Raw genomic sequence first — 13,052 nt, 5'->3', positions numbered from 1 at the left:
TGGAGTAGGTGTGTGCATGTTTGTGTCGGTGTGTCTGCCCAGCGATGGACTGTTGTCCTGGCCATAATGTATCCTACCTTGCGCCTGTTACTCGTCGGGACAGGCCCAGGCTTCCCTGTGACTCTGTATCAGATAAAGCGGTAATGAAAATGGATGAATGTTTAATAAACACAGATTGGCACTGGGTAAGTAAATGACAGACCAAACATAACAGGTACCACTCCTGTAAACCCTTGTCTTACTGTACAAACAATCATACCTACAGGGTAAAACAGTACAAACACGTTTCTATTAAAGTTGTATAAGTAATACTAATGCTCCACAAGGGAGAAAGTAATTCTGGCTCTTGGAGTTGGGACTGTAGCATTTTTTCTAAGTGAAACAAGTGCCAATGTGACATGGATTTGCTATGATAGAGCTGAAACAGACCCTTATTTTTAGCAATGCTTGAAAGATGTTATGCTCCCCAGCTAAAATCTTCTCCCAGTTTTCCAGAAGTTAATTTTCTGCAGGGCAGAAACCCCGGAAAGTGATCCTACTGTATATGTCTTCTGGGTTTTAAAATTGTGCCAAAAAGTCAGAAATTATTTCACACTATCCTTTCCCGGACATTCAGGAAGTGTGAGTTTTAACTCGGATCAACTCAGATGGGGTCTTGCTGTTATACCATTATAGAAAATGAAAAACGCACTAAAGAAAAAACACAACAAGCAATACATTTATCTACTCTGATGTGTAAATAAATTGTTTCTTGATATCTGCACAGCACCGCAGTGCGTTTAATCTTTCCCAAATATTTGCCCTTGCCCTTGCGCTTGTTTCTAAATATGACCCAAGGCCTAGCTGCAAATGCAATGATCCACACATGATTTCTGCAGCACTGTGGTTGGTCAGGAACAGACTAACCCTGCTAAAAAAAAATCACAGATTATTTTTTAAATTCTTTGCAAGCATTTTACAATATTGAGTAATACTTAAGTAATGAGCGCGTAAGACAATGTTGCAGCAGATGACAACATGAGTAATGGTAAATCAGACCAGATTTTTAAGATAATTGTTATTAGGTATATTAATGTTATACCAAGCTTACAGTGCTAAGCTTTTTTTCAGCAGTGTCTTATTTCCTAATTTTTTTATTGTTTCCAAAGGCATATCCTTGGAAATCTTAAGACACGGAGCAAATTTTAACACATAATAAAAAAGGTATTTCTTTTTGTGGAATCCATCACCTAAATGTCATATGTGGAAAAGGGGGAAATGCCGACTAAGCTGAAAATATTGTAGTAATATTCAGATTGTGGTTCAGGGATGCTCAAGGCTACATTGGGATATTGTTCTGCAATGTTAAAAGGTGTGAATGTTTTACCTACATGGTCTACAGCAAAGCCACCATATGGTTTAAAACGATTTTCTCCAAAAAATGCATGCACATGACTCAAAGAAAAAAAAATACCCGACAATATTTCTCTGTTCATCCCAAGCCTTTAAGATCACCGATTCGGTAAGTTTCGACAAATGTCATCTTGATCAACTGCCTATGAACAACAAACTTTGCAGTTCCTAATGAGAGTGAATCCAATCCATTCTGAGTTGTTATGCAGTAGTTTTGATATTAAAAAAAAAAATCAAAAGGCTAGACAAGAAATTCTTAATGTACTGTGACCCTTCAGGCCTTAGAAGCTAAATGGTAATAGTATTCAAAAGACCACCAAGTAGAAGAATAACTTTTCAGACAAAAAAAATCAACTTGAAATGTGTTTTTGGAAGATTTCCAGAGCAGGTTTTTTATAATGGCTGTAGATTGCTCTGCGTTCGGAACGGCTGCCTCCAAGGCTTGTGTATTTTTGGGAGGAACGCCCCCACTTGAAAAGCCCCATCCAGATATGTATTTGTTCAGTCTCTTTGCGAAGCATGACATGGGTCATGTGAAGAACAGAATTGCCAGGAGGAATAAGGCACTTTTGAGTGACTTCACCCATCAGTACAGCATCACGAAAGGACACCTGCTCTCTTCAGAGGGCTAAAAAGAATGCACCTCACACGTCTTGTCCTTTCATAGTCCAGTCAAACATTAATCTAGTTAGTATGAAGTTCCAGGAGTATAACCTAGAAAAATCCCTCAGGGGGGATTTGTCAAAAGTTGTACTTTAGCAGCCTATCCCTTCCCTTCAAAAACAAAGCAAAACCCTTGAGTTAAAATACTTGAGAACACTAAGCGGAAAATAATTTTGAAAATCACACATTTTCTTGAGGGCTTCTCATTCACAATGATCTTTGGCAGTTGTTTTCCAAACCCTTACAACTGTATATAGAACTGCTTCCTTTCTTCAGTGCTGAATTCACAATTTCCATCGAAATTCCCCGGTCCTGAGCTCCGTGTTGCATTTAATGTAATCAGTCTATCCCTTTTGGGTTGCTGAATAGCTACCAAAAGCCTTCTTTTTTCCATGGAGAAAAAGATTCTATTCTTCTAACCTGTCCTGGATCAAACAAATAGTTCAGCACCAAAATTATTCGGGGTGCATTTCTCAAGCCCCTTTTCCAGCTTTCTTACCTTACTTCTAAGATGTAATGGAGATCATATTGTAATGTGCTTCCCCCCCCCCCCACATATTCAAGCTTACATAGTCCAGTTTGTTATTCTGTTCTACAGGTTTCCGATTACATGCGGCACATAGTGTTTTACAATGGAAAAATGTTAGATCAGATAATAAATACATCTGGAATTTATTTCCGAGAGGTTACCTCATGCAAAACTGTACCAGGAAAAGCAGAAAGACAAGCCATTGGGATTTTTTTTTACTGTGGTATATCATGGTAAATGAAGAATTAAGAATACTACAGCAAGGTATTAAAAGTGAAGCAGAGTGATATGGTAAAACATAACATAGCCTTTTTTTTTTACAGTATAGTGTCCACATCACTACACCAGGGCATTCGGACCCATGTAGACCACAGGGTCATAGGGTTAAACAAGATATGATTTCAATATGGATTTAATCTATCATTTTATAACAGCCTGTATGAAACACACACTATAAATCCTCTGGAGTTTTATTAAGCATTTTGGTATGATGAAAAAAAACAACACATTTCTAACAATTTATACTGTAAAAAAAACAATCTTGTTCATGTTTTGTTTTTGTAGAATAACAGTTCCTTAATGCATTTTGCCAGTGAATGGGATTTTACAGGATTAGCTGTATGGTATTACCAATTGTTTTTCAAAATTGCATATCATTTATGGTGTATATGGTACTGTATATACTGTATAGGAACAGACATGCTCACCGTTTACCATTGGTAATACAGCTACTTATTTTCCTAAATGCAAAGAAACCCAATAAAAGACACGTTGTTCTGTCTGAATTTGCTTTACCATGCAAATCAGGTGGTTATTTTCCACATGAACTTAATAACGCTGAAACACTCATCTGATAGCATTTTAGGAAACACATACTGTACACCCCCTACAAGAGGACAGATCATCCTTGGCAGAAGGCACAATAAGCAGGACAGTGGTTGTTCACAGCTGTCAACTATGACAGACTAGAACTCATCTCCTTCAGTCTCGGTTGCTGACTTACAACTAATTGTGAGGATTTGTGCAAAGAATAGTTCCTCTTGCAGGCCACTGCTCTTTGATATGACCTGAGGCTGCTCCCTTTGATGGCCAGTGAAGAATACAAAGAATGTACATTGTAGGAATTCACAGTGTGGAAACAAAGGGGTGATGTGGAGTGGCTTCTTAGCAAATTGTAATTGTAATTGTACATGGGCACGACTTTATGAAATGAAAAACACTTTAACGACTCCAGTTAGTAGTTTTATTTTATAAAACAAGTGAAAGCAGGCTGATTCTTAATATAATTCCATAAATTTTTCACAGTTAGTGGACTCCAGAGTGGTGCTCAGCATTTTCATGCTGTCTCTAACAGATTTAGCATTCTGCAGATATGTTACAATGCATCAGACCAGACATATATGGAAAGTTGCTCTAAAAATCAGAAAGCTTTCATTTCTTTCTGTGGAAAGAGAGGGCAGTGCACTGTATGATATAGACATGCTCTGTAAAGAAAGAGTGTTTATTGGGAAATGGATGTAAATATCCAATAATCATGGCTGTTTATTTAAGCAAGAAAACAAAAAATATTTGGAGACAGGCATAAGTTGCTAGCAAAGTGTCGCCCCCCTTTTTAGACTCAGGTTTTATGGTTTTATAGACTTTCATGTCTTCCTTTTAATCAGCTAAACTAGTGTTTAGCGAATAACTGGCAACTACCGCAAGACTGAATGGCTCGGACATACTGGTACTTTAAATACAAAAAGGATTTGCAAATAATTGTTTCAGATTCTCTACTATATTTCTATGCAAAGCAAATGTAGTATCTTTAAATAATAAAAATACCCAGAGAAAATGTCAATCAGTCGGGTTCTCAGTTTTCTTTTTATTATTATTTAAATATTTCTGACCTTACCGCAAGTGTAAATAGTGATCAGTAATGGTAACTGATTACCAGATTTTGAACAGCTTTGTTTTAAGACTTTGCAAATTAACCCTAATCTTAGCCTAACTTCCCCTCATCGTTTATTCCCAGAGCTCCTTCAAACAACGCCGCCAAATCCAAACAAAAGTGTATTGAATTAACCCTCCATGAATTTGGTTGAGTTTTTACCCAAGGAAATGAGAACGCAACACCTAGTGACTGAAAACGTCTCAGGTTTATCACCTGTCAAAACAGAAAGGCAATTTTTCCATCCGGTTTTGAAATACCTCTCTCTGTCTCCCAGAAGACAACATTTCTGTAAGCACAGCCAGGGAGTTCCCTAATTTATTTTCTTGACTTTATTTTCTGGTCAGGACTTCAAATACCAGTAAACCAACCTGCTATGTTTTTTTCTTCTCCTTTTTGTAGGATTGTGCTTTTTCTCTCTGGTTCCACTACAAAACAAGTACTTTTCCAGTAAACTGACACAAAACGTTCCTTTTTTTTTAGTTATGTCATTCAATTAATGGACCATAACCACAAGTTAAGTCACCAAATTTGCTTTAATGTGGTTGCAAGTCCATTGAGTATGGAGCTTCACAATGGTTCAGGCTATGCTGTTCACATGCGGGAAGTGCTGGTGTGGCATTCTCACTGCTGTAGCTTTCTGAATTCCCCCATCTCAGCAAAGCAGCTGATACTGCATTCTCTCTGATAGGGAAATACTGAAGCACTGGTGATATGCGGCTGCAGTCAAGGATATCACCCATGCCAGCACTGCAAGGAGATTTGGGTTTAGCCAAAACAGTGGCAGACACTACTCAGAACAAGCATTGACACTTTTGCAAAAAGGTTACTGTACACTTAAAATGCACTTAAAACCACATACAATAAAATAGTTTGGACCTGGTACCTTAAACAATGCAGTTAAGTGTGGACTGTTTCCCCCCCCCTTTCTAACAAATGACCATTGATGGCTAATTAAGATCTGTGTGACTTGTGTTTCGTGAAGACTTGCACAACACCAAACCCAAAACAAACAGAATTTGTTTTTCCGCTCTGCATGTAAATGTTAATAGGACTGTTAATAGGAGCCTCCATGACTCCCGCAAGAGTAGCAGGTGTATGGAACAGTCAAGACAATCCAGTTTTGTGCAACCCTTGGAGCAATGACTTTGAGGAGCATTTAGTCAAGCTACCAGCAAGCAGATTAAATCAAGACTTTCACCTACTTGCCAAAACGCAAACTACAAATCCACTGCTTCACAGCAAGTTTCCACTGGGAAGAAGTACAATTTGGCAGGTGGATCAAAGTTTATTATTTTGCACCAGACATTGATGATTTATGCTCTTGTCACTCAGCGTTACGAGTAATACATGACTGAAGGTCTTTTATTCTGATCGGAGTTTTAGACAGGCTATTAAAACCAAACCCTGACATTTCCTACTACTGCAAATTTTTAGAAGTATAGATAATGGTTAAAAATTAATAACACTCTATTTTTTGGTGATCCACTGTGGTACTATGTCCTGAAAGAAAAAGAGGATAAAAATGACCTCAAAACTTCAAAGTGAAAACGTCAGTCAAAGACTTCCTGCAGATCAGGTAACAACTGCTACAGAGTGGTATGCTTTGAATTCGATGGGTGTTGCTAAATAGATGGTGCCAGTGAAAATACCCACTTTGATTTAATTGTGTAATAAACCTGTTTTATATTTGCAGTTTCCTTGTAACTAATACACCCTCCTCCAGCTTTTCAGACCTCCGCTGGAAACGGCAAAATTCAACCTCAGTTTTATGAAGGCAAATCAGCAGCTGAGTGAATGGCAAAAGCCTGGGTCTTTCCTCTTATGACACAGTGAGGTGCAGTACAATGTGTTCTCTTTCATGAAGAGGCAGTCAGTGTGATTGCATAATGCATTAAAACATCAAACACTTGTGCACAGTAGAAGTTCAATGTCAATTTTAATTGCAGATCTCTTTTTACATCCATTTTTCCCAACAGCAGAGATCAAAGAGCCCTTGTTCCTATGAATATGTTTCAATACCCTGAATATACATGCGCTATGGAAACTGCAGGTTAAAAATAAAACAAATCCAAGCAGTATTCACCTGAGCTTAACCATTTTGTGTTAATGCAGGGTTATAGAAGCTCCTGTATTCAGTGTGTCGGCAATCAATGAAATAGAGCATACTGCCAAAAAGAAAGACCATAGAAATGTTTGCATGATTTTCCTTAATATGAGACAACTCAATTCATTTTCTACATTTTCTTGTTAATGATACTGCCTGCTTGTTGCATTTCAAACTGGCCAGGTGCCAGTTTAGAATATAGAGTATCACTGAGTAACAGTGTGCCGACTGTGATTTTGGACTTGAGAATTATATTAACATTCTAAACTCACTTTGGTCCATTAGCTCCATCAGCTGTTGCTAAAAAAAATAGGTCTTTTGTAGTGTTAACAAGTTCTGAAAAGAAAACCAAACAGCTGGAAATTTCAAGACCCATGCTTCTCCCCAGTTCAAACTCTAATTAACAGGAGCTGACTTATCTGAACCAGTCAAATGCAGGTCAACCTCAGGGCAGATCTCCCATTTGTGCAGCTCAACTACAAAAAGGCCAAAAAACAATCTATACTGGTATAATCTTGCAGCTTCTGCAATGAATAGATTATTGTTCTCCAACACAATCATTTTAAGCCACAGTAGTTCTCTACATATAAACATAAATGTTTTTCAAGTCTTCCAAAAACACCCTTTGACATTTAAAATATCATTCTTCTTTTTTCTCCTCTTCTGTCACTCTTCCAGTGTTTTGCATCATTTTGTTTTGTTGATTTTGTTTAAATTCTGTTTGCTTTAATATTTGTATACAGAAAAATATTCTCTGAAAAACCTGAATGTAAGTTCTATCACATTGCCAAACACCTGCTTTTGCATATAAACCATATAACTGGATTTACTGGATAGTTCAGAAAAGTTTATATTTCCAAAACATTAAAAAACCTCAGTACAGTACTACTGGTACTAAATCAGTTTTTATATTTGTAAGAATGTCCAACACATTACCTTTTCATAGCTAAAATGGGTTTTTGTACAGTGTTCAACTTGAAGAAATTAGGTGGTGAATTACACATCAGTAAAGACTGCTGAACAACCAGCTACTGTATATTATGCCTGGGCTTCTGTTTCATCTGAAACTCAGATACAAGTAGGTTCCATACCTTGCACCTGTTAACACCACACTTCATCAGAAGAGTCAAGACTCATACCATGAGCTTTCTATATACAGTAACACACCCTTTCTCTTAACCTCTGCATCAGTTAGCCTCAGAGGCCTATACCTGCTGCCACATCTCATCTTTTTTCCAAGTTAAACATTTCCTGACCAATACATTATAAGCTGCTGTAACCTGAGACCAGCCCTTATCCTTTTTGTGCATTGAGAGATGTGGGCTAGACGTGACCATAGACCAGTGAAATGTGACTGACTATGTGTTCTGAGGAGAATGTCGGAGAATTTGCACAAATAGGTTTTGTTTTCCTTCAGTCACAAATGGAATTGCTTGTGAAACGTGTGTGCTGTAAGAATCTGAGACATGCCACAGCAGGGAATGCTGCTGTCTATAAATCAATCTGCCCTTTCAAAAGAAAAGGCAAAGCTAAAAGTTATGGTTTGCTCTTCTTTGTTTTTGTTGTGATTTCAAAGATTTCGGAAGCACTGGGGTTCAGCATAAACGGACCGCGTGGAGTATAAACAGTACTTTCCTGCTGTTGCCATCTCCCAGCAGCTCTGCATGAAGGATGCATGCCTCATCGCTAACTTCTGGTAAAAACTCTTTGTGCTAAATAAACAAACAGGAATAAATATTGTCCTCTTCACTAACATTTCCTGTCCTGAAATATGGTTTGTTTAGCAATCTGTAAAACACAGGCAGATAAACACCTGTCTCATGTTCTTCCACTTTTGGGTCTCAAATTTTCACACACCAGGGAATGGGAGCTTGTTCTCAAACAAACTCCTAAAACATGTATAGGGGACCCAATTCGAAAGGCTTCAAAGCCTTCTCTAGTACTTCTATGCTGTTACTTTTCTGGATATAATCTCTAAGCAAGCTACATAGTACTGGATTCCTACATCTAAACTTATTTTGCACAATTTTAGCCGCTCATTTGAAACTAGTTGTTGGGCTGTATGTGTTATGTAGAAATCAAGCTAAATCTCAGGCACTGAGGACACTCCAACATGTATAAGAATGTCAATGGGATAGACAGCATTCCGACAGACTGGGAATTTTTTTAGTTGATTTAGAGCTATATGCAAACCATCACACAGGTACTGGTGTTGTAGTACATGCTAGTATTGCATTAATTGGATCTTTTTTCACCTGGGTACACGAAATAAGTTAAAATTGAGATATATTTTACACACAAGCAAAATAACGTAAGCAACAGATGTAGAGATTTTTTAATGAACTGACACAAGGACTCTCTCAGAAGCAAATTTTTAGAGATAAAATACAACACATGTGTATGATTTATGAGACCAAGGTTCCAGCACGCAAGTCGTTTTGTTGATATGGCTTTTTGGGGTCCCCAGTCAATTATCTGGGATGTTAGTAGCATTCACAAAACTTGTATGTGTTCTAATCAGCCACGTCTATTATGACAGAAAAACAGGATTGATATTTAAAAGCGATGTCAGAGCAGTCATAAGGATTTCTATAAATTATCAATGCACTGTTTGTTGGGATAGCAGTGGCCTCACTGAGTAAGCCCCTCCATAGGAAATGGAACAGATAACTTTCAGTGGGACATACCAAAAATTGTGGAAACCCCATCTTGGAAGAAAATAACTGGAGCACATTTGTAATCGTGACAGTTTTTTTTTTTTGCCTGAATGGTTTGGCATTGCAGTGAACAGGCTGCATTAGGATATACTTCATCACAGCTCAAGGAACATCTCAGTGTATCCCTGTCAATCCAACAGAGTGGCCAAAATCAAAAGCAACAGGACTCATAGAGCTGAGCTTTCATCAACTGATCCCTCACCCCACATGTTTATTCCCATTGCTTTGTGATTCCAGCAGTATGTCCAGCTGAATGCACAAAAAAGATAAAGGAAACTGAACATCTTCATGCATAGAACACAATCATTTCAGAATTAATACTTTAACAGATTCTGATAAGACAAAGTGTATATGAGTCATAGTCTTTACAACGGTTTACCACGGTAAATGTATAAAGTATTTTTGCAGACTTACCATGACACTTCACTTACATAGCACTTTTCTTTGTCGTTGTTTCACATGGTCTGCATTTGCTTTACTTAAAATTTACTGCCTTTTACAACATGACATTCTATATTTACCATGGTACAATACAGTTAAGCTGAGGACTGCATTTTCAATTGTAACTTTCTTCTGGAAAGACAAGCACTAAACCCACGGTACTATTTTTGGATTCCTAACTGCATTCTGAAATTCCAATTTGTCATCTTTTTCTTGGAAAGTTAAAGTCAATATTCTACCGCAATTAAATGTTCGACAATACCTTGATACAACACCCTAGTAAGGCCTCACTCAGAATATTGTGTACAATTATGGTCATCGAGTTTCAAAAAAGGTACTTCTGCTTTGGAATATTACCATAGGAAGAGCAATCACATATATTCCCAGTTTAAAAGAATGTACTGCTTTGACAGGCTAAAAGAACCAACCCTTTCAGTCTTGAACAGAGTAGACTACAAAGCATCTGATTCATGCATTCAAAATCCTCAAAGCAACTGACAAAGCCATCAAAGACATCAACCCAATGGATGTCTTCAGAATCAACAGTGAATCATAAACAAAAGGGCGCAAATGTAAACTTAAGGCAAATATGTTTTAAACACAAAACAGTAGGTAATTTGTTACACAGAATGTTGTGGGAGTATGTAACAAACCACACAGCCGTATTCCTGAGGTTGGTAGACTGGCTTCTTAAAAGAAAAGTTTGTCTGAAAGTCCTGGGATCAATTAGCTGCTATCTTCCAAGAGGTTATAGTGGCCGAATAGACCCCTCTGGTTTGAAACCTTTCTTATGCTCCTATGAAACTCTGGCTTACACAAAACAGGGCTGGATGGGATCTTCGGATCAATTAGATACTAGCGTTCTTATGTTGAAAATCTGGCAGCGGTTATGCTGTACAGTATTCACTCAGTTAAAAGCGTTTCTTCAAAAACAATAAACACAAAGACATACTGTAGGACAAACTCCACCTAGACGGCATAGAATATTTCAGTTTCTAATGCAAACGTCAATTGCGCACTGCTATTTTAATGTGTCGCATGGGACGAAGGCAGTTATGAAATTATGTCAGCGCTTAGCTGACACTCCCTCCGCTGTGCTCAATTTTCACCTAACACGAACCACTTCCGTTCTGTAAACGAATGCTCGTGCAAGTACAGTATATGGACTTGGTAAAAAAAAAGGCATATGACCATGCACAAAGCACGGCTTACTTTGTACTAATTTAAAACGTATTTTACATCTGCTGTACACACACACACAGGCTTTCCTTATGAATGAAGGAAAACTGTGAATGAGACGCAAGGTAGCAGTGTACTGTTAAACACAAGTACGTACTGTACCACGGCTTTGATATGCTGTGCTTGATCAATCTGTAACTTTACAGGATACTGGATCACAAACGTTTTATTGTGCCACCGGTTAATGCATTTATGGCCAAGTTCAACCCAAACATCAACATTGAACGAATTAGATGAATAACCTAACGCTATTTTTGTTTGGATGTACGGCTTCCCTAACAGCCAGCACGTATATGCAGTCTGTCCACTATCCTTTCCAATAAATAAGTCGTCGAGTCTAGATTCCAAAATGCATCCTAAATAAATTTCGAAGGGGAGATTCTTCATGAGCAGCTCACAGAACAGTCCAGCTGTGAAACGTTTCCCATCAGACGGACACGTTATTAGGACAGAAAACAAACTAACGTCTGATTTCAACCGCACGCCCGCATAAGCACATAGTACTGTATGTAAGAGAGAAAAGGTTCTTGTCACGGACAGCTGGTATATTTTAGTACTAAAACGGAAAGAAATGAGAATCAAATCGTTTGAAACAGTTTTTAATGTTCAAGTCACCGGTTCTCTACCAGACAGTTTGGATTTAACTGCCAAGACGCGTAACTTTCGTAGACACCTAATAAATGACATATCGGATCCAGTGTACGATGACCTTAATCCTAGAACGGATGTGGGTAGCTCATATTGTTTTCCTTTAAATATCAACTAAAGACGTAAGAAGTGACATAAGTTAATACTTTAAAAAGTGATACAATGGTGAACGCAGGCTAGAGAGATGTCGACTCTCCAATAAAGTGGCTCTGAATACACAGTACTTGTCGACTTCACATTACATCTGTCTCAGAAACAACATCCGAAACTAAACCGAATACCATTAGATTAAAAAAAATGTTTTAGGAATTATGAATGTAATCTTTCAGGCCGAGATAAAAATAAATCGTAAGCTTACCTACCCACGATATACATGACTTCATTGCAGAGAGTTTTCGAAAGCGCAAACGCAACACCGTTTAGGTTTCATATTCACAATTAAAGATTTCCTTACCTTCTCTCGCCTTTAAAAGCACCGTGTTGGCCACAATATTTTCTAACTCCATTAATATCCCGTCTGTGTGACCACGACACAAACTCAGGGCGAGTGGATGCTGTCAGTGTTCGGGCTGTATGCTGGAAACCCCAATCCCCGTAGCCGCAGAGAAATTCAGTTTCTCTTTTTCTTTGACAATTTAAATCAAAAGAGTAGACATTCTGAACTCGAAGAACTGCTTTGCACACCAGCGCTTAAGTCTCTAGCACACAAGCACGGTAGGAGTTTACGGATATCGTTTTGCGAAGACATGTCCATTACAAAACCAAATGAAATTAAAACAGTTTAAATAGTTCAGTAAATAGTCATTTAATTTAGAGTATCACACATGCCGTTATCTAAATATTTTTTCCCTTGTGGTTCTTTGATAGTGGCCGCGTCTGTGAGCCAGGTTAGATTCCAGACCAGTAATAACACTGCGGAGTTCGTAAAGTACACTTGGGGTTGTCACAATCTCAACATGCTCCCCCTCTCGGCGCGTAATCAAAGCAGGGCTGGGTTTTGGTTGTGGGGTTTGGCGACGCTCCAAGCGGCTTCCCCGTGCTTCTGGTCAGCTCTGGGTCAGAAAGTACAGGTATTGTTTCCGTCGGCCGAAAAATAGAAGAGCACCCGTTTATCTCTAACAGATTTGTTCTCTTTAAAGCAATCAAAACGGAGGACTCTTTTTGCTCGGCTACTGAGGCACAGTGGGTCGGAAGAGGCGTACCCACGGCTGCTCCTGACGCACGAACGCTGAGAGAAGAGGCATGTCTGGCTGTCAAAGACATCTGATAGCAGACTTTTTTTTCTAATCCCCCCTACCAGCCCCCGCCCCGTACCAGGCGGAGGAGGGAGACCTCGTGGAAGGTGCTGTTTTACATAAAAACAGATAGCGGAGATACTCCTGTTAA

The 13,052-nt window shown here is 38.5% G+C and overlaps 1 protein-coding gene across 1 annotated transcript in view; it reads right to left on the bottom strand.

Moving 5' to 3' along the window:
* LOC148839113 (G protein-coupled receptor kinase 5-like) overlaps positions 1 to 12,914 on the bottom strand; it is a 55,546-nt gene extending 42,632 nt beyond the window's left edge. The window contains exon 1 of the mRNA XM_088904663.1: positions 12,121 to 12,914. Coding sequence (XP_088760789.1) covers positions 12,121 to 12,172 — 52 coding nt within the window. The 5' untranslated portion in view covers positions 12,173 to 12,914. The remainder of the gene's footprint in view (positions 1 to 12,120) is intronic.
* Positions 12,915 to 13,052: the final 138 nt, after the last annotated feature.

Source organism: Atractosteus spatula, chromosome 2 (genome assembly GCF_055471065.1).
Source record: "Atractosteus spatula isolate fAtrSpa1 chromosome 2, fAtrSpa1.hap1, whole genome shotgun sequence".
Classification (NCBI taxonomy): Eukaryota; Metazoa; Chordata; class Actinopteri; order Semionotiformes; family Lepisosteidae; genus Atractosteus; species Atractosteus spatula.
The sequence above is the reverse complement of the archived record's forward strand: the minus strand, read 5'-3'. Positions and strand labels throughout refer to the sequence as shown.